This window comes from Strix uralensis, chromosome 15, assembly GCF_047716275.1.
Source record: "Strix uralensis isolate ZFMK-TIS-50842 chromosome 15, bStrUra1, whole genome shotgun sequence".
Classification (NCBI taxonomy): Eukaryota; Metazoa; Chordata; class Aves; order Strigiformes; family Strigidae; genus Strix; species Strix uralensis.
Window position 1 is genome coordinate 11,647,176 of NC_133986.1, and position 22,245 is coordinate 11,669,420.

The 22,245-nt window shown below is 44.4% G+C and overlaps 1 protein-coding gene across 6 annotated transcripts in view; it reads left to right on the forward strand.

Annotated features, from left to right (window-relative positions):
• The window catches only part of DAGLA (diacylglycerol lipase alpha), a 73,158-nt gene that overhangs the window by 36,107 nt on the left and 14,806 nt on the right, over positions 1-22,245 (forward strand). For all 6 annotated transcript variants that reach the window (XM_074885190.1, XM_074885192.1, XM_074885189.1 and 3 more), the window contains 12 exons: positions 2,931-3,018; positions 7,329-7,463; positions 8,321-8,398; positions 9,597-9,721; positions 10,901-11,057; positions 11,378-11,461; positions 11,582-11,659; positions 15,761-15,841; positions 18,016-18,158; positions 19,700-19,768; positions 20,816-20,888; positions 21,937-22,133. In XM_074885190.1, the coding sequence (XP_074741291.1) occupies positions 2,931-3,018; positions 7,329-7,463; positions 8,321-8,398; positions 9,597-9,721; positions 10,901-11,057; positions 11,378-11,461; positions 11,582-11,659; positions 15,761-15,841; positions 18,016-18,158; positions 19,700-19,768; positions 20,816-20,888; positions 21,937-22,133 (1,308 nt within the window). The remainder of the gene's footprint in view (positions 1-2,930; positions 3,019-7,328; positions 7,464-8,320; positions 8,399-9,596; positions 9,722-10,900; positions 11,058-11,377; positions 11,462-11,581; positions 11,660-15,760; positions 15,842-18,015; positions 18,159-19,699; positions 19,769-20,815; positions 20,889-21,936; positions 22,134-22,245) is intronic.

Below are 22,245 nucleotides of genomic sequence, written 5' to 3' on the forward strand. Positions count from 1 at the left end.
CAACAGCTTGTTTTCCCGTCCTGTACCAGTGTTTTGCCTGGTAACGGTGAGGAAGTGCTTAATTTTGCTTAGGTTGAAGCAGCATCTTCTTCCAAAGCCCCTTTCTTCCTTTATTTTTGTCTTCAACATAGGACCTTTTGGCCTGAGGTTTCTTGCATTTGGTCTTGGCCAAGAAGCAATTTCTTTTGTGTTGGCAGTCAGATCTTTTAATTAAGAATTGATTACATCTTTGAGCTACCCAGATGGGGGTATGAAAGCTTTTTTTCACCAAGCAAGGCATTTTTCAGAAGTTTTTTTTCCAGTAGCAGGACAACACAAACAGGCTTTGTTTTCTTAGGCAGTCTTGACATATGTAACTGTCAGCAAGGAATGTGGCTTTGTAGGACTTGAGGGCATTAGGTTTTGAATGCTAAAAAATGAGACTTTCAAAAATACTCTGCAGATTTTGCATTTCTCACGAGGAATGTATATTGAAGAGACTGTTTTGAATACATGCTCTTCCACTGTCTTGAAATGGGATCCTTCAGGTGGTTGTCTTGAGGAAAAAAGAGTTTTCTGAGGAGCACGCAAGCAACTTTTGTTTGAGGGAGCCCAATGCAAGACATTCTTCCTACCCTTTCCAATCTGTTACTAACACTAACCTTGAATGTTTGGAGTTAGCACCCTGGTAGCCTAACATGTTCGGTCGCTGCGTTGTCATCAGGACATTCCCAGGGAGATGGGAGTGAGAGGCTGTGATGCTACTGTGGATCTAGTACCCCACGCTCCATCAAAGCTGGCTGGCTTGGTGCATTATTTTTCTGAAGGGAAACTGAGTGCCACAGATTGCAAAGTTTTTTGCCATAAAACTTAAATGTAAATCAAAACAACCCCCCCAGATTATCTCCCCTGCGAGGAGTTTTGAGATCCCAGACAAGTGAGTGGAGGTATTTGTCCCTTGGGCCATGGCCAGGTTTTTCCCTCCGGGCCTGTAACATTTTCAGAGAGCTCCTGCCTCCTGTTTGCAGATTTCCACTCTAGAAAGGGAGTGTTAACAGATGTTAACAAGCAAAATGCTGTGGGCTATAATGTGAAAGGGAAACATAAAATGTTACTATGTGTTCACTACTGAAGCGATTGTTTTCAAAGAATATGTTATGAAATTCTCTGCCTCTTTCTGGATTGTGATGCTGTAAGATGCTGAGGGCTAACCATTCCTATTGAAATCCCTCGGTCTGCGGTGGTACGTGCTTTCTGATGTACAGCGGTAGTTTGACCTTTGTCTTGCACTTAACTTGAGCCATATTTCCTTTATCTTAATTCATGAAAAAATTTGTTTTGTTTGTCACATTAAGGAGATGTGTAACTTTGGCTTCTTTTTGTGGTATTCTGCCGTAGCTATTGGACTTTGTTACACAGTGGTTTTCCTTTACCAGTGGCATCGTGATGTGTGTGGGCTTTTATGTTCTTGCAGAGCTAAGAAAATAAAACAGCAAAACAAAAGGCTCAGCTAATTGCACGGAGGGTTTTTCTAAGAAACTTGCTTTAGAGCTCGTATTAAACATGTGGAAGTTCAGTGTTAGGAAGAAAGAATTTGGGAAAGGTTGGAGTGAAAATATTGTGGAGCACACTTGCTTGTTCAACCCCCGCGGTGAAGTTGTGAAGTTCTTTGCATTGCTGCCCAAGTTCTTTGGCATTTGGTGGAGCAAACTGAGTACTGCCAGCTCTCTTAGGACACTCATGTTTCCTGTTCCTCTTTTGGAGTCTTCCTTGGGGGTTATGGATAGTTGTTTTAAAATGTTCAGACACAAGTTGCCGGATTGCCCTGCAGGATCTGCCCCTTCTGTTGCAGGCAAATACTCCTTTACCAGCATCTCTCTTTTTTTCAGGTGCAGCCCACTTTCTGGGCTTTTCCTGATGGGATCATATGCCAGAAAATAGAAGTGGTCTTTTTAGATTAGTCTGACCTGTGTTGAGTTAGTCTGTGTTCACATTTAAAAAAGACCCTGCATGAGAGGAGCCATGGACTGTAGGTAGGTAGCACAGTGCTCTGGCAAAGAATCATGCACTTTGACGCCACAGAGCCTGACTATTGTTTGCAGGTGTGCCAGCCAAAAATAAGGGACTGTCACCCAGCAAAATGTAGTAACTAGGACAAGCTCAGAACAGTGGAACGAACTCAGCTATAGTTCATTTTAAATAGGGATGTCCAATTAGCTAATTTTGAAGCTGAAATTGAAATGTCATAAACCAAATGTGGGTTGAGCTAAACCTTCTGTACTCAGCCTTTTTTAACCTTTTCTAAATTGAAAGAGAGCCTTTAGCTTGCTTTCTTTTTTTGATTAAAGTTATGCACCATACTTGAATAAACAGTGCAAATTGTTTCAGTTCTGAGACTGTATTGTGTTTAATAAATAACCTTTTTCCAAATAAGCTATTTATTGGAAAAAATTGCACAGCTCCTCCTATACGAAATGCTCAGGGTCTTTTGTACCGTTCCCACCCCCTCACCCCAAGGTGCAGTTTTCCTCCCGAGTGGTAGCACATCCCAGCACGTGATGTAGCTGCCAAGTTGCCAGTAGACCCTCCTTCCATCCCAGAACCGGGTGCTCCTGAACGTCTTGCTTCCAGCAGATATCACAGAACAGCAGTAGCTTTGTTGTGTCCTGTCTGAATGTGATGGCCATCGTGTAGATAAACACAGAGGCTTTATCCTGACCAGAACAACTGGATTATAAATGATCTCCCCTGTCCTATAAAATAAGCTGAGTTTTTAATCTCTACATGGTCTCCTTGTCTCTGTTAGATCAGGATAAATATAAGAATATGATTTAACACGCATTTTACCAGCAATAGCATAGGCTGTGTGACTTCATACCAAATCCTACTATTTGTTTGCAGCCATGTTCTCCTGCCTGCCCTCACGTGCGTACTCTACCCTTTATTTATAGACACCGCCTGGAAGAAGGGCAAGCCAGCAGCTGGACACGCAGACTCAAAGTTTTTCTTTGCTGCACACGGACAAAAGACTCGCAGTCGGTAGGTACCAGATATCCCCTGGCAGAGAGCAAGCGCTGGGTAGGGCTGTCGATAAGCGGGACTCAGCAGAGCGTGGCAGTGCGGGGTTCCTGCTGTCAGCCCTGGGCAACGTGTGTCTCGCTTCCCCGTGTGTGTTTGGTGAGATCTGGAGGCGCAAGGAGCCCAGTGAGCCTCGACAGTAGTGCATGCAAGGACTGGAAATACCTTCCAAGAAGCAGCAAACTGAGCTACCCTCAGAATGACCAGGCTTGAAATTTTGCTGCACGCAGGTTCTTCTTCCTTTCTTTAGCCCAAGTAGCCTGAATGACCCCTTGCGTTTCTGCAGGAGGGTGCCTGGGTATTCCGTGCAGAAAGGAGCTAGTGTTTCTCTCTAGGTGCAGGTGTGACATCGCTGGGTAGGGCAGTTGTCTTTTCAAAATTTCTAGTCTTAACCCTCTGTTTTTGAGTGTTGCAGCACGCTCTAAGGTTAGTAGCATTGAAAAGCAACGTTGTTAAACTCTTCTCCTGAAGTTGTTCTTTACCTCGCTGTTGCAGCAAACTGGGATAATAATTTTAAGTGAAGATGTCAGTGGAAGAAATACATATTTTCACTATGTTTGGATTCAACATTTGACAGTGCTTCAATTTCCCTTTACCAGCCATTTTGCTTAGGCAATTTCTGCCTCATACACTTAAGTCTCATACACTTAAGAAGGAGAGAGACCTCTTTGAAAATGGGAAAATGTAAACCTGTCAGAATCAGCAAAAGCAGACTTCTGGATTACTAACAGTCAAAAACTATGACTTAACCCAGAGATTCACGTAAAGGTCATTGGTTTGAAGTTTTCACGTGCTACAGTTGGGATTTTCCCTTGCTGTTATCAGCAGGGAAGGGTAAGGGGCTTGATATCACTTCCCCAAAAATTAGCAGCCTGTTCTCCCTGGAAGCAGTGGGAGCAGGTTTGTGCTGTAGGGTGCCATTCAGCAGGACTCCTAAGGACCTGCTGGAGAGCTGAGTGGAAAATTTTGCTGATGACTCGTAATTCTTTTAAGTTGGTCAGAATTATGAGTATTTGAGAACTCTTGAAGGACCAAGCAGAACCAGGGAATTGTTATCAAAGATAGAAGAAAGTCATAAAGGAAGACGAGGTGATGCATGTGCATCTGAAGAAACAATTTAAATTACTTGCATATGCTGGGCTCTGTATTAGTTACAACCTCTCAGGAAAAGAGCTAGGAGTTATCAAGGACACTTCAGCAAAGACATCAGTGCGCAGCAGTGGCCAAAAAATCAGAAAAGCATTCAGCTTCAGTAGAAGGGCATAGAAAATGACAGGGAAATCACCGAGGTACTGACCACATCAGTGATGTACTCACTAAATATAGCCTGGTGTTTGGTCTCCTAAAAGATGCATCAGAAAAAGGAGCATATTGGAGGGGGTATGAACTTGTACAGGAAAAGAAATGAGACTGGGATTTTAACCTCAAAAGGAAAAGATGTAATAAGATGAAGAGCTGTGTGAAAATAATAGTCAGGTGAAGGCTACCTAAACATTTGTTCATCACAGATGGCAACCAGTATGAATTAGATTAAAAGGGGTTGTTGATAAGTGCTGTGTAGTCATCTGCAGGGCGCAGTTTCCGAAGTGTGGAGGGCTGCAGGAATTATTGTAGCCCTTTAGCAGAAATCCAGGCACGTGTGCCGGCACACTGGCCCTCCCAGGGACACGCTCCCGCAGTACTGGATGAAATGCCACCGTGTTCCCAGGGAATGTCCCAGCCCCAACCTGCTGTCCCGCTGAGAAGTCACAGCCCAGGACTGCCAGCTCGCACAGATCCAGAGCTAGAGCTGCTTAGGAAAATCCTTCTGGAAAACTGAAACAGAACAAGCTTTGTGTCACGGCGGCTCAAACAGCAGCATTTCCTGGGGAGTTGTTTTCTGCTCCTCCGCTTGCCTGTGCTGCCACAGCAGAGGCACCCTCCCTTCCCCTGACAGCACAACCAGGTCACCCTGCCCAGGTATCCAGACACCTGTCCTGAGGGTGCAGCAGCCTGGCTAGAGAGCCCTGACAGGCATCTGAATGGCCTGGTTTCTGAACAACTCTATTTTATTCAGGAATGCAAAATATTTCACTTTGTCAAGCTTTTTTTAAACAAACTTTTCATTCTGCAGTGACTGTTTCTACTTTTTTTTTTAGTTCAGGATAAAAGCAGATACCAGAATCTTCAAATTCCTTGTGCTATTGAATTTCCATTTTACATTCAGCTTGAGCACTTCCCAGGCTCTTTTCTTTGCAGAAACAAGCCCTGACTCTTTGTGTCCTGGCATGACAGTGTACGGAATGAATGTGTATGTAATGGATCAGAAATGAATCCATTGCTGTCTCTCCCAGTATTCATGGAAAAAATGTTCTAGCAGAGGATCATCTGGGCTGGAAAATAGTTCTGCTGAGGGGACATGGCATCAGGGCAAGAATCCATTCAGATGGGTCTGGAGTGAAGTCTGAAAGTGCTGAGTCTCCACCGGCCCTGCCAGCCCCAGAGCCCACAGGGTTTGTAGCAGAACACTACATCAATCCTAGAATATAACATCAGGTGCTCCAGCAAAAACTCTTCCTTCAGAACAGACGTGTTGAACTTCCATTATGGCCCTTTACTTGGGTCAGAGTATTAAGGGGTGTTGAAGTCCCTTTGGGTTAATGGGTGTTCATCATATTTTACTTCAAGGCTGTTTGCATTTCTTCTGTGCTTATAGGAACTGTGCTAAGATTTATGGGGTCAGTACTTCAAGGATACTGCGGTTGTAATGTTGGAGAGGTTAATGCCAGTCCATTTGCTCTTCAAAGGCACGGCTGGTATGGAAAGCTGCACAGCTGGCACCTGAAGCTCCATTCTTAATGGTGATTTAACTTGCTTTTGTAGGCAAGTGAAAAATGACAGAAAGTAATCTTGCACTCCAGGAGTCTGTCAGAGATAAAAGAATGTAGGTCACTTCCTGCAAGATTGCTAGGGAGAGAAAGGATTTACTTTCTTGCTGGTCAGTGAAGAGAAGTGGAGAGATCCTGTCCCAAAACCCAGCTTTTCTTCAAGTGCACAGCTTGGGCTTTCTACAAACAGGACCGCAGTTGTGTGGCTTTACGTGCTGAGTAAAGAATGCGATGAAAACATGGGCTGAAAGTTCAGGATAAGGCGATGACAGACCTTAGTAGGAAAGAAGTCAAAATGACTGCTGGAGTACTGCAGCACTTGTTCAGTCCCGTGTTTTGTTGATCCACCCTCTGGGTCAGCCTTGTCTTTAAGCTTGCTGGTCTGAGCGATGGCCAGAGCACCATTGTCTCACAGTCCAGCCCATCCCCAACCTCCCAAACTATTCTCACTGAAGATCTTGTGAGGTTTTTTTGTAGTACAGAGCAAAAGGGAAAATAATGTTTCTCCTCAAAATATCCGTCGCTCTGCTTCGTAGCCTTCGCATGACCCTCTCAGGTCACTTCTACTTCTGTTCCTCCTGTGGTGTCTTCCCTTTTTGGGTTTGGTCACCTCCTATTCTGGGAACTCTGCATTTAATGACTCAGATCTTTTTCCAGATTTTCCTTTTCAGGCCCTTTTTGCTTGGGTATAGTCCAAGATAAACCTGGAAAAGCCTGGTAATTTGGTCAGCTCCTTCAGTACCAAGAGCTGCCATGTGTAACAGCCGCTTGTTGTAATTAACTCCTTGAAATCATGTAGCAAAGAGCAGCTACAAGATTGTTCAGTGGCAGGATTCACAAGCTGTCACTTTGTGATGTGTCTGGGGTGGTGAGGTCTGGGTTAAGTATGGGCAAAACGATCCCAGGGCAGAGTTACAAGATTGAAGAGACTGTTAAATAGGACAAAATCTGTGCTTTTTTTTCCCCCTGAACAGGCTTTGTTCAAATGGAATTGCTTTTTAAGGAGAAAGGATGACTCTGGGGTGACACTGGATTGGGATTTGCTTGGTTCTCATCTTACTTTCTCTGTCTTGTTTACAATGTAGAGATGAAAATGTTTCCTTTCTCTCTCTTCGTGTCTGTTTTGATGTCAAGGTGGTCTGCTTGCCCACACATAAGTACCCAGCATAGTACAAATTCAGTCTCAGCTGAGGCCTCTGAGTGTGACTGTGTAAAATAAATAAGAGATATTAATATGATTAGACCAGATATGGTGTTCCCTGAAGGAATCGCGTGGATGTTTTGGAGAGAGTGCTACAGAAATGAGGCCATTGCTGCCGCATTGGTTCTCCTTCTGTGTCCTGTTTTGAGGCTCCCCACACCCAAACTCCTCCTCCTAAACTCTTCTCTCCCTGGATTTTGCAGGACGCCTACTCTGAAATCGCCTACCTTTTTGCTGAGTTTTTCCGAGACCTTGACATCGTCCCATCTGACATCATCGCAGGCCTGGTTCTTCTGCGCCAACGTCAGCGGGCAAAGCGCAACGCTGTGCTGGATGAGGTGGGTGGAGGGGGCCCGTGGCTGCACCCGGAGGCAGTGGGCATCTTGTTTAGCCTCTGACTTACCTGCTGCTCTTGTGGCTGGGTGTGGGAGAGCTGCATGACTCTGCCCACCTTGTTTCTGTTGTGTGATGGGCTATTGCCAGTCACTGAGCTGTCAAATAAAAATGCAAACGACTTTAGCAGCTTTTTCTGAGACTCTCAAAGGGCCTAACTGATACTGAATCAAGCTTGTGAAACCTGTCTTCTAGGCAGGTGATAAATACAGTTTTAGCTCTTGACCCCAAAGGGGCATGTGCCTTGAAGAAGGTGGTGGGTACTTGGAAGTGAATGGGAAGATGACTCCTCTGTAGGGATGTGGAGAAGACTGCGGCATCTGGGTAAAGCTGCAGGAGGAACTTCAGGGAAAAATTCCTGAATTTCCAAGCCGTTACTGGTGTTGAGATTTGGGGATTGTCACAGAATCACAGAATTGTCTAGGTTGGAAAAGACCTTGAAGATCATCCAGTCCAACCATCAACCCAACATTAACAGTTCCCAACTCCACCAGATCCCTCAGCGCTATGTCGACCCTACTCCTAAACACCTCCAGGGATGGGGACTCCACCACGTCTCTGGGCAGCCCAGTAGAAAATGGTTTTGTTTTTTTTTTTCCCCCGAGGTGAGGTTCAGACAGAAGTGATCAGATCAGGCAGAAGTAAGAACAGAAGAATTGGAACCAGTTGAGGAAACTGGTTGGGATACCTGAAGGTATCTTACCTGGGGTGCATAGTGCTTTCTGTTTCTCAGGTGTAGATTTTGGTAGATTTTGGCTTGGTGTCGCAGTGAAGAATTTTTATCTATGTTTGTGACTTACAGGCAAACAATGACATTTTAGCTTTTCTGTCCGGAATGCCAGTGACCAGGAACACAAAGTATCTGGATCTGAAAAACGCGGTAAGTCACTGGACTGCGATCTTGCTCACTCACCACGCTTCCCCGTGTAGCCTGTTTTCTTTTTCTCAATGGCTTCTCTTACTCCTTTCTGCCCCTTTCTAGAATAATCAAAGAAATTAAAGATTAGTACAAGAGAATCTGGTAACAACACTTGCTCTCTGGAGGCTTTTTGTCTTCAGATCACTTGTTAAAGCTTTCTCTGTCTCTCTGTGGGAAGTGGTTGTATTTCCACTCTGATGGGGGCAGGTAATGGGAGGTTTCTCCGAAGCCAGTGGTGCGAGTTGAGAGCTGCATCCAGGAAGGGCCATGCAGAGCTTCATCTGGAAGCACCAGCAGGCAGGGCTCCACCTTGGGAAGGGCAGGGAGCTGCCTGGAGTGAGATAGAGCCTTCCTCCCTGGGGCTGATTGTCGGCAGTTCTCAGGATGGGAAATGGCTGCGGTCTGTGTGATTTAAGCTTGGCTTTTCTCCTGGCATGCTGCTATTGCAGCCCTTCGTTGGGCAAACTTCACTCCCCTCGATTAGGTGATATTGCTGCAAGAGGGGCAAGACTGACCCCATCGCAGCATCTCTGATCAAGTGATTCTGTGATTAACCTGCTTGTGGCTGTGCTGGACTCCGGTGTGTTTAACACTAACACCCTGCTCATGTTCAGCCTGTCTTCCCTTTGAGGAAGAGTGTGTGTGGGGAGGGATGTCAGCAGAGCTTGTAGGAGACAGCACTGAGGCGTGTGGCCCCGGATAGGCTTTATGGTCTTCCCTGGGCATCTTACAGCCCATGACTCTGTGGAAGCAGCATATTTAGAGAGCTCATCTTCTTGGGATTTAAACTAGTTTGTCTTCTCCTCAGCTAGGGTAGGGTGGGGCAAAACCCACCTTCCTCTGCAGCAGGGTGTTTGATACACAGAGAATTTCTCTAAAACTAACTTCTAGTTTTGTTAAACAGGTAGCTGGGCCCTTCCGCTCAGGAAAAATAGGTGTACCTGTCCTGAGCTGCTGTTGGGAGGGGGAGGATCTTGCGCAGCATAACCAGTTTGCTCTCCCGCAGTCACTTGGGAATGCTGACAGTGGTGCTGAGAGAGAAGGCTGGCGCTCAGGAAGAAGGGGGCATGTGTCTTAACTGATGGGAAAAGGGAAACAGTGGAAAAACTCACTACCTAAAAGCGAATAAGGCCTTTAGTGAGTCTCCTGTCTCTTTCAGCAAGAGATGCAGCGGTACAAAGAGGTGTGTTACTACATGCTGTTTGCCCTGGCTGCCTATGGCTGGCCCATATACCTGATGAGGAAGCCCACATGTGGACTCTGTCGCCTGGCCAGATCCTGCTCGTGAGTGGCCATCCTGTCTATCACTGCCTTCTCTTCTTCCCTTTTCCCTTCTGTTTTTCCGAGATTTAGAAATAGCCTTTCTTTCATCAGTTTGCTCTCCGTCATCCCTCAATTTTTTCCTCTTCCTTTTCTCTTCTGCTTTTTCCCTCTTTTCCCTTCTCATGCTTTTTTCTTTCTATCTCTCAGTAACTCTGTGCCTTCATACTCCAACATCTTTCTCCTCAATCTCTTCCTTAGTTGCTTCTCTGCTTATTTTGTTAAATAAACCGGACTGTCCTATGCTCTATCCTCTCTGCACTAAGGATCATGCCAGTCCTGTGCAGTTTGACCAGCCAGCGGAGAGAACTCATCTGGCACAAGACTGCTTTCACATTGAGGCAAAATAGCCATCTTGGAGCTCAGAAATCAGATTTATTGGCAAGCCCAGATATGCAGGGAGTTGACATTTGGGTCTTTATTAAAGCATCGGCAAGGCTCGGCCAGAGTTTGTGCTGTGTTCTCTATGACTAATTGTTTTTTTTCTGCTATGCTGTGTAGTGCTCACCTCATGGTAGCAATGCTGTAGTTCAGGGTTGCATTGTTTTAAGTGTTTGCTTTCAGCTGCCATAATGCTGCCATCAGATTCTCTTTGGGGTTGAGCTTTTTGCACTTAAGCAGGCAACTTCTGTACTGAACCCATTAGGAGGAATGTGCTTCCTTTTGAGTGCTTTTATTTGGGAAGTGTCTCATAAGGGAAAGAAGGAATAAAAAAAGTGCACTTCTGTTTTTGTTCTGGGACGATTCTAGACCTGCTTTTGGTTATAAATAGATCTAGATCAGGGGAAATGCTAGCTGCTTTCTGTGCTGAAGCAGTGTAGGACTGTGCTGTGAAGCATAGTATCCCTTGAGGAGAGATCCCAGCCCCACGGTCCATTGATCCTTTGGGGACCGGTTGCACTGTAGCGCGCTCTGGTGCTCAGAAGGAAAACTACATCTGATCCCAGTGACCCGTTTTGATGCTGAAACACGAGTTGTGTGCTGTTTTGTGCAAGAGCTCCTACAAAGCGAAGGAAATCACTACTGTTGAGATGAGGCCAGTGTGGCATGCAGGGTCGTCTTCTCTTATCTCTAGGCATTCCACTCTAAAGCCAGTCTCTTCTACGTTCCTCTTTTCCTCAAAGCTATTTTTTTCCTCTGCAGATGTTGCTGTCTCTGTCCTTCACGTCCCCGCTACGCACCCAGTGTCACCATTGAAGAGGATAATTGCTGTGGCTGCAATGCCATCGCCATCCGGCGCCACTTCTTGGATGAGAATATGACCTCGGTGGACATTGTTTACACATCTTGCCATGATGCAGTAAGGAGAATCTGCAACCCCCTTCATATTTGGGGTGTGCTCCGATTTACTAATGGGATTTACGTGCTTCCAGAGGTAGTGGTGCAAAGAAGGAAACTTAAACCTTTTCCTGACCCTAGAGCTTCCCATCCTCTCTCTGCATCAAGAAATTCTGCCACTTGGACAGAAATATTTACTACTGCCAAAAAATCAGATCATTCAGAGGAGTGCTTACCCATAAGGCATAACCTGTCATGCTGCTCTGCCTCCTTTTCCCTGAGCAGGAGAATAATTAAACAGGAATGTCTCACCTGATTGTTACAGTAGTGGATCTTTTCCAGGTTTATGAAACGCCTTTCTATGTGGCTGTGGACCATGATAAGAAGAAGGTGGTCATTAGTATCCGAGGAACTCTGTCTCCAAAAGTAAGTGCACTGTGCAGTGGCCTCACGTACCCTTGGCCAGCCTTCAGGAGAGTCTGAGACCTTCCTGGCTCGCACTTGGTGTTTGACTGACCCGAAACACGGCGACTCCTTTTCTTCCAGGATGCCCTGACTGACCTAACTGGGGATGCAGAGCGCCTTCCAGTTGAGGGTCACCATGGAACGTGGCTGGGACACAAGGTATGTGAAAGAAAACAACAGCAAACCCCAGACAAAAACCCACCTTTTTTTCCTGATGTTTTGACTTTTTAATTATAGGCCCAAAAAAAAGTGGTCTTAATTGCTTGAGGTGCTTTTCAGAAGGATGTTACATAATTGCAGTGAAACGGCTTTGAGATGTTAAAATGAAATCCTTAGTGTAACAGTTAAAATTGCTATGTCTGTAATTAAAAAACCCCATACAATTAGTAAAAAAACAAACTGAAAAAGGCATCTGTGGAGACATAGAACAAAATTATTGGAGCCATTCAAATTATTTTTTTCTTCCAACTGACCTTTTCAGAATTTGCAATCAAACACTGAGAATGTGTTTAAAATTCTGTTGCAACGGGATGGGCATTGAACCTCGTAAAAGGATACTGGCAGGACTTGCATCTGTGTAATTAGACTGATGCTATGTGTCCATGTTAGTGATGAGGACTGGGCTGGCTAAATCAATTTATTCTAGAGCTGACCTGTGCCCCAGTCCAGCAAAGTAGTGACACACATGCTGAGTTTTAAGATTATCAGGAATTTGGCAGCCTCTCAAGATGCGGTGCCAGATTGGGAAAGAAAAATACAAACTGGAGGTTGTGCTTGTTGGAAGGAACGTAGCGATTGCTGGAAATGCTGCTGCTCAGAGGGACGAGATGTTGCTGATCATCTGGTCGGGGTCCCTTCAGGGCAGGACATGGAGCTTGTAACTCCTTGGGAGCCATGAGCTGGGAGCTCCTGCTTCATTCATGATGTCCTGCCTGAATGCCAAACCCCTTCTCCAGGCTTCGATGCTCTGCTTGAGGAAGTAGAGTGTTAGTAGCTGGTAGGTAACCATGTACTCAAATGCTTGGCTGGGGGTGGGTCTGATAAAGAAGTGGTTACCCAAGAGTGGTGTTTGGATGTTCTGTGCTCTCCAAGTCTATCACAGTGGGTCTTTGTGGAGATAGTGTTGTGTACCCCCGATTTGGCTAATGGGCATTTCCTTTCTTTCCCCCAAAATGAGAAAATTAATCAACCTGGTGCTTACATAGGACATGTTATGGAAACATATATAGATAAAAATATCTACAGAGAGAGATATACAGAGACACACTATATATAGATAAATGAGGTTATTTTGTAGCATAACTGATATTTAGCTCTGTGAATCTTTACTGTTTAACATTTCTGAAGCATTACGTCTGCTGTCAGTGATAATGTCACTTGGCTTTGTACGAATTCATTTAGCCCAAAATGACTTTGCACAATTAGTGTGATCAACAGTTTGTACAGAGAAAGGAAGGTAAAAGGAAACCAAAGGGAAGCAAGGGGGTTTTGTTCTATTTTTAATGCACGGAAAAGCTATGAATAGATCCTTGGAGAAGTTCGCTTTTCTTTTGATCTTTATGTGAAAATATCTGTATGCCAGTGACTTATATGAAACATCATCAGATCATTCCCTTTGTTCTATATTGAGTTTTTATTTGGCCTTTGTGTTATTTCTTTTTTGATCGTTGCTAGTAGAGAAATATAGCTTTATCTTCAATTATTATCAATATTAATCTTCAGACAATAATGTACTGTTGATTCCTGAGGGAAACTAATGGAGATAATAGAATTTAAAAATGTCTGTCTCAATGCATTTTTAATGTCCAGTAGTCAACTTTAATACAAAAATAAATGAAGTGTCTTGCTAACACATTTAATTTGGAGAAAAGTACTTGGCTGTTCGGCAGCTTCCTGTAAGTTGTTTGATTTCTGTTATTTTTCTTGCTGGTTCTGTCCAGCAGGCTGGCGTGGCCTGGTATCTCCACCTGCGGGCCCGCCTGTCTCTGTGCTGCACGTGGGGTTGATCAGACATCCGACAAATTAAAACGCTTGATGGTTACGTGAGCTGCCTTAACACCCCACCGGTACCACGGCTGAAAGTGTTTGATTGCTTGGGTTGCTGTGAATGCCACAGTTAAAATATATATTAGGTGTCTGAGCTATTTTGGGTCAAAAAACATAGCTGTAACTAAGGTTTATGGGTTAGCATGCCAAAAAAAAAGGTATTGTCAGAATTCAGAGGGGAAGTTAACCGTGGAAAAAAAAAACTTTAGCTTCACTAGTTTTGAAATAAAACCCACTGATTTTTATAACAAATTAATTTTAAAATATTCATCAGTCAAGGGCATGAATCCATACTTAATTCTCTTGAAGTTATATAGACCAAAACTACTAAAATGAAGATGTTACGGAGGTTTTTTCTTGGTGTTGACCCAAGTGGGATGACAAAGAGTAGCTGCCCGGAGGAAGCCCTGAGAGCTCAGCCATGAGAACAGCTCTCACCAGTTTGATGGACCAGTCAGTAACAGCAATAACTTTCAAGCTCTTCTTTCTACCAATAGAGCCCCTCCGTGGGTTTTCACACAATTCAAATATCGTAGAGCAGTTTTGTGCCTTCAAACTGCAAAGCAATACCAAATATTTTCCCCTTCACTTTCCCTAGATCTTCATTACATGTGAGGTTTGAAAATTAAGCACAGATTCATTTGAAACTTATGAGACAGTCTCCATTTTAATGGAAAGTCTAAATGTAACTTTGCAGTGATAGAAGTCTCATTCCATAATATTAAAATCACTGTCTATATTAGAATATACTTTAATTATCAAAAATATAGCTATAAGGCTGACTAACAGCCCATTAGTAATATCACCATGGATTTAGGTCACGCTTTTCAAAAATAGAATCCTAAATTCACGTTAGAAATTTATAGAAGTAGTCTGCTGTTCACTTCTCATTAGAGTTGGAAATGGAGACTCTTCTGAACGCAGTGGAAGCTGGCTAGCTGCTGAGAGATCTGAACATGGGCATGAAATACCTCGACATCTGCTTTTTGATAATGATGGTGGCAGTACAGCTGTCCCATTTACAGGCTCAGCAGAATCACCTGCATTCTGCTATTCCTCTTCAGGAGTCAGAGTGGTTTTGATGCTGTGTTTGATATTGAGGACTTTGAAAATTCCACATTTCTTTGCTTTTTGAGAGGGCCATTAATTCTTTTATGTCTCTGAGATTAAACAGTGCTCAATAACATTCACTTTGTACTTAAACTGTTTTCAGGTATGGGTGTAATGGAAAATAACAAAGGAGATTATCTTCCCTGGTTTTTGATCAGTGTGAATTATTTGACATCTGTAATCACCAAATTAGATGATTTCTGTTTACCCCTGTTCACCCTACATCACTGTTTTTCAGCCTTTGTGGTTCAGGCTTGCTTACTGCTGATTTAAACAGTAGTAACAGCATAACCAAGGATTTATGCAGCAGACCAAATTCTAGGTGCTTGTTTATAACAGATCAGCTGCAGATTAGAGAGGGAGAAACACTCTCCAGCTGCAGCCTCAGCAGAGAGCATAGATGTTTAGAACCAGACTAACAGCTTGTTTCCCATCTTCCAGCAGTTCGTAGCTTCTAGTGAATAAAAACCTTCAATAATTTGTGATTAATGCCCTTTGACAGCTGAATCCCCTTAATAGTTGTTGCCTTCTCCAAGTCATCAATAATTCTTCCTATACAGATAAATGCTGCTGCTTTTTCCCCTCCAGTAGTGTCTTGGTGTTTGTATTATTTTCCCTGTGAGCTTGTTAAGCTAGTTCATGCTTTTGTTCAGATTTAAATGGACGAGTACAGTTTTGCTGTTAAGGCACTGACGTGCAGAAAATCAAAGTTAGTTTCTCCACTCTACTGCAGGTCCCAGTGTCTGCTGAACTAACAGATACACAACCGTGTCTTTAAGAAGTGGGTTGTTTTGTGTGGGTTGGTTGTTTTTTTTCCCTAGACTTTGCACTGTGAGCCCAGGAATAGGTCCTTTGAGTATTATCTTAATTTAAGAAATGTCATTACTTCCAAACAGTTTGTGGCTCTGGTAATCAGTGAGCCAAGACATCTGCCTCATGAAGTCTGTTCCTAAATGTGGAGTGGAGCCAGTGTTCTTCCTCAACCCTGACATGTGCTGTGTGGCACTTACTCCGCGTTCGGGGCAGTGTAGTCTCTGCTAAATGTTTAGACCAGGGCTGATACTCAACCGTTAATATCCTGTTCTGTTTTCATGTTTCCCTCAGGGAATGGTGCTATCTGCTGAGTACATCAAGAAGAAACTGGAGCAAGAAATGGTGCTTTCTCAAGCTTTTGGACGAGATTTAGTGAGTATTGGTTTTCTTTTATTCTTGCAGACTATACAGAAGACAAGATTTCCCCAAAACACTGGTTTTGGGGAAACCTCCATGTCCCTGAATCTGTTGTACTAATTTCTCAAGCCTTCCTTCAGTTCCTATCCCTCTGGATTACCAGACAGGCAACTAGTTACTCATTCCCCCAAGGCTTTTTTAGTTTGAAACCACGAATACTGCAGAGCTGCTGATTTTATTTTTTTTTTCTCAGGCAAAGCTAAGGCGGGAAGTCCTATTTAGTGGCAAGGCAGGACAGGGCGCATTAAAAACAAATCAACAGGAACTAAAATCCCATCTCTATGGAGATTCTGTTTGGAGACAGCAATGGGATGCCATTCTGACTGTGTGTGCACATTCCTTGTGATAGAGTTATCAGAGAACCCAAGAGAGGTGTTACGAAGCAGCGTACCTTACTTTGTCAGTAACAGCAGTCTGTCCCTGTTGGGGACAGAACTTCTGAACTGCCTGATCCTGCTGTCAGCCAGCTGTCCTCTTCTCGTGCCCAAAGAGTGCCTTGGCCTGAACGTGCCCATGGGGGAATTAGCAATAGCTTAAGGGAGAGAGAAAAGAGGGATAAAAGCCTCAACAGTTCCCCAAAACTTGAGTGTCGTAGCAGTCAGCACTGAAGTGTCTGCCTTGTGATGGTTGGTAGATGTAGGGAGAGATACGTAGGCATTTGACTTCTTTATATGGTGCTTTATTCCTCTCTGCCCAGACAGTGAAAATTGGTCTTAAGTGAGCTGTTACTCATGAGGAATTTTTCCTGATGTCCTATAGAGCTCAGTTGCTACCTGACTTGTAAGGATATGGTGATGTTCGAAGCTTTACACTTTGGTTGTCTCTGTGTGTGATAATAAGTATCATATCCTGGTCTGTTTGAAGTTGGCTTTATGTACGGTGGGTCCAACTTCTAATTGAAAAATAGTGTAACTAGCTGGACGTGACCCACAAGGATGGAGAGAGCTTGGTTAATGTGAGATGGAGCAACTGGCTTGCATGTAGAAAATTAATTACTGTCTGAAGCTGAACTCTGAAGAATATCTGAAAGAGTGCTGTGGCCAGAACAGATTCCATCCCAGGTCCGACCAAAGGTTCATCTAGCCCAGTATGTTGTTTCTGACAGTTGCTAGCAACAGAAATTCAGGGAAAAAGTGTAACAAGCGAGGTCCATAAAGTCTTAAATCTCCCCCAGCCTTCACCTCACTGACTGTAACAGGCACGATGGTGGCTTAGAGGTGGTTTTGAGAAGGAAGATGACACAAAGATAGATCTTCTATTCTGCGGCCTGGTCTTCTGTTCTGCGTGTGGGTTTTTATCTTACACGGAAGTCCAAGTGTAGCCACCACTGTGGTGACCTGGGGCCGTGGAGAGTTGGATGCTGGATTTTCTCTCCCTATGTAAAGCCAACAGGATGCTTGGCAAAACAAGACTGAAACTTTTCAAACATTGTCTTAGTGAACTTCTAGGTTCTAAGCCATGCCTAGCACTCTAGCCTCTAACAAGAACAGTCCAAAACGTTAGAGAACAGTTTAGTCTCTGAATTACTTGGGTGGTGGCCAGCTGCTGAGAGCGTCTAGACTTAGACTACTGTTCAAACTGCTAGTTAGGATTTCTGTTTTTCAGCCTGCACAAGTGATGGAATTAATGAAAGCAAGTAATTTCTAGAACCAGGGAGACCTCAGGTGTGTGAGCCTGGCCTTGGATATTATCAGAAGGCTGTCAGATTTGAGGAGGAACGAAAGGCTTGTGTTAAATCCTAAATAACTCAAACGGCTTGTGCATGTCTCCTTTTTCTTCCTACCTTTTTTCTTTTACGGAAGACACAGTTGGTCGAACACTGACGATGGAGATGTAGGAGAGAAATACCAGAAAGGAATGAATTCTAGCATCCCTTCAGAACAAGCATTGGTACAGGGCAGGAGTGTGCTGGGACTGCCACTGTGACTTAAAATAAACAGTGTAAATTGGAACTCTGCTTCCATTTCAAAACCTAAAATATTCTCCCCAGTTCCCACGGGCGGAGGAGCTGGTCAGCTGGAGTCTCATGTACAGGAAAGACTCACAGCTGGGGAAAGGGACAGATTTTTGAGGGTTGTGGACTTACTTTTCAGTCTGACCTCAATTTCATGTTTTGTTTTTGTTTTCAGGGAAGAGGAACAAAACACTATGGCCTGATTGTGGTTGGCCATTCCCTGGGGGCTGGCACAGCTGCCATCCTGTCCTTCCTCTTGCGTCCGCAGTACCCATCGCTGAAGTGCTTTGCCTATTCTCCCCCGGGTGGGCTGCTGAGGTAGGTGCTGGGGCAGGAGGAGCAGTGAGAAAGAGAAAGGGGGATTGTAGTTATAGCTGGATCCTGTTTGTGATGCTCTGAGGAGCAGTAAAAGACAAGTCTCTGCCCTAAGAAGCATGAGAAAGATGGAGGCAGTCTGTAGGAGCTGAGGGTTGTTGACAGCTTTTGCTCTGTGTTATAGTTTAGAGTTTACTTTATGATGGCGAGTGGCCACTGTCCCAGATATTCTGGTTTATGGCTTAGTTGTCTGTGGCTGTAGCTCTAATTTCATTCTGACTAGTGGGAAATGCAACCTGAGTGGATGGGGTGCAATTTCCTTATTCTCTGCCCAGTGCCAGTCTGTCCTCTCCCCATCTGCTGTGAAGAGAGGTACAATAAGAGAGATATTTGACCGAATGTAGATGTCTCCATCAGTTGATCTAGTTGTTTGGACTCCTTTTGCAGCTGACAAAGAAATTGGCACTTCTGGAGTGTGATTTCTGTCATTTTAAAACAGGTGCCTAAAATAGGTCAGAGGGATTGTGCTTCTTGGGTGCATGTTTCTCTCCCTCGGCTATAGGGGGAATCTGGGGTAGCTGCCTCAGATCTCTGAAGAGAGGGATGGTGAATTCCTCCCACTGTAAACTGGAACAGACCTGCTGGTTGTGTTATTTACCTGGCAGCCCAACAAAAACATCCCACTTGATTGCAGTGAGGTGAGATAAGGTCTTTCTAGTGGTGACAGACATCATGGGGGCACTTGAAAGCAGCTATAGATTTTCAGAAGCTTCTTGTGATAGTTACTGCATCATGTTCCAGGAGCAGCCAAGGGTTTTAAACCATCCTGCTGACAAATCTGGATATTGGCATGCCTTGTTATGATCGTAATCCCTGGTCTTCTCCAGCTGTAGAGGAGTTGTTCTGTAGAATGTTTCATGAGAATTTTATAGCTTTCTGCTCAGAGCTTCCACTCCTGAGATCCCTTGATAGCTTGGGTCACGCTGTGCTGTGTTACCTCAACTGTTTGAGACTTCAGGGAGGTGCCTCTGCCACACTTTTGTTGCACTGTGTGTTGTGCCCAGGATCATCTCTAGGTCAGCCTCTGCCTCTGGTAACCGGTTCAGAAGGTCTCTAGGAAGGCAGCTGATTGCAGAACCTTAATTTCCCCTTATCTCAGTACTCAGGTTGCTGCAGAAAGTGGCCATCTTAGTTCTACAGTGTCTTTATAATGTAGGAGGATGGAATATCTTCCTTTCTGCTGTCCTGACTATTCCCAAACTATTGGAAAACAACCATGAGACATGGAGTTGGAGCACTTCCTTTTCCAAGTATATTCAGAGCACTACGCACAGTAATGTTGCCTGGGGCGTGGGATGTGAATATCGGGCTTTTCTTTATCAGGCTGCAAGTCCCAAAAGCCTGGAACAACTTGGGCTGTGGTTTTTATGACCCTGGTTCACTGTTTGGTAACCTCTCTGACGCCAGCAGCAAATGGGGAATGAAGTGCAGTTTGCTGCTAGCGAAACACTGTTTGCTTCTTCTTGGTCCTGTTTCTCTTCCAGTGAGGATGCCATGGAGTATTCAAAAGAGTTTGTGACTGCAGTCGTGCTTGGCAAAGATCTAGTGCCCAGGCAAGTTGAGAAGTGTCTGAATTTCTTGATGAGTATCTGCTGTTCTTTACCAAAGTCACCTGTTTCCTATCAGAAACACCTAGATCATATCTGTCTCCAGCTTCCTCATTTACCTGGCCTTGTATGCTTCTTTCTTGTTGTCCTGGTTACCTGTATTGCTGCATCTTTTACCTGGACACCTAAATTGGTGTTTCACACGCCTTTTTTCTAGGCATATCACTCCCCATCTCACAGCTGCCTGTATGAAAGAAAAGGGTTAATAATCGTGCCTCTGTAATTGTGCTCGTTGCAGTATCTGACATGTCAATGCCATCTTCCTGGTTGCCTGTGTTCTCTTGGACGTCTTGACACTCTGTCCTCAACTAGATGTGCTGTCATCTCATTTTGTACTGTTTGTCCCTGAATACCTGTTCCATATCATCTCGCATCTCCAAACCAGCTCCCTCATTTCTTGTGTCTTGGCATTTCTCACCCCTCATCATCTCCTGGGCATGTTCTGCTGAACAGGGCATTGGACTAGGAGCCAGGCAACTTGGGTTTCACTTTTGCTTCTGCCCTGTTGTGTGAGCTCAGATAAATGGTGATGTTTCTGTCCGTACAATATAATGCATGTAGAATTCAGTGGAAGAAAAGTCCTACACAGTATTGAATATGCCTTTTGGTAACCTGTGTGGCAAAATCTTGTCCATCCTGTAATCTGTTTCGTGGTGTCCTATAGCTGTGACACCTTTCTCATTTATCTGTTCTGTGTCATCCTGTTCCTTGCTCACTTGTTTCTGTGACTGCATCATTTCCCTTGTTATCTGTTCATTGACCTCTCTCATATCTGTTTTCACTGATCTGATTCTGCTGTTACGTTTCATGCTTGTTGATTGTCACGATGGTTTTCCGTGGCCTCTTAACCCTGGTTTAGTGGTCCTGGGTGATGCCACAACCCACCTCTGAAATGATCTGCATTATGATGTTGTTGCATTTATCTTTTGTAGCACAATTTCTTGTTCTTCTGTCCCTCCCCAGCTGTTGTAAACCCATCTTCCTCTTTTCCAGAATCGGTCTCTCTCAGCTGGAGGGATTTCGCCGGCAGCTTCTGGATGTTCTTCAGAGAAGTAACAAACCGAAGGTAAGAGTAAAGATTAAAACACCTGAAGGTGAGTCTCTGAGTGGTGATGGTAAACTTTTAGTGTCACATGGCAATCCTGCAGACTTCTCCTGCCCTCCAGGTCCCCTCAGGGCCACTGTGATGGCTGTTTGGGTAACCAGAGGAGTGATGGCAAGGGCTGGAAGGTGGCCAGAGAGGTCAGGGCAAAGGGCTGCCCTCTGTTTGCAGGCTGTGGAATGATTCTGTCTCCTGTGCTGTAGGTTCAACATCACAGGGCTGAAATAACTGAGCAGGAAATTTTCTCAGCCTGTTTTAAAGTCTGTGTTCTGACTGTAGCTTTTTTTTTTGGCCAGTAACAGTGGCAACAGGCTAGGAAGTACAACAGTTGTCTGCGTACAGACACTGCTGTGTGCTGTCAGGGTGGTGCTGTTCTAGGATAAGTGGTCTCTTAATGTTTTGGAGGTAGGAAATGTGGAAAGTTGTTCCTTCCCAGGCTTCTTTACCATTGCAGAGATGGAAAAAACATAAGACATTAAGTTTTTTTGGGGTGAAATACTATGTAGAGGGAGAAAACTGAGCTTACATTTATTTTTCTTGTTGGCATTCTATGGTTTTTATGTTTTGGCTTACGGGGTTTTTGGTGAATGTGTGTGTTTTTAGGATTTCTTTTAGTGCATAAAGAAAGGCTTAAACAGAATTTTTCTGTTTATGTTGTATAGTCTTCTGCTTATTTTTGTACATTAAAAATTCTGATTCCATCTACCTTGTTTATCCTGGAATATATTAAGTTACCAGTTGGCGCTTGCTCTAGATCCTTAGCTCTACAAAAATGACCAGTAAAAAAAGGAAGGATGAGATGTTGGTACTAGTAAGGTTAAAACTGGGAAAGGAAGAAACAGCTTTTCTGGGCAGGATTATCTCTATCTCTAGGTCTATTTAAGCAATCAGGGCACAGGACCTGTTTTTGTCTTTTCTGGTATTAGGCATTCAGTTTAAACCTACCTTGTGAGATGACTCCGCTTTTCTTTGCTGTTTTTCTCTCCTCTCTCCTTTCTCTTGTGTTGGACAGTGGCGAATCATCGTGGGTGCTACAAAGTGCATACCCAAGTCAGAGCTCCCCGAAGAGACGGAAGAAAATTCCGTAACGAGTAACCGGCTCTGGACTCACCCCAGCGATCTGACGATTGCCCTGTCGGCAAGCACACCGCTCTACCCGCCCGGCCGCATCATCCACGTGGTGCACAACCACCCTGCAGAGCAGTGCTGGTGAGTGTGCGCCGAGCTGCCGAGCCAGCCTGTGGGAGGGGGGGGAAACTTTCTTTTGGAAAAAACTCCCCAAGACAAGAACCCATCTCTGAAGGAGGTGATTTTTTTTTTC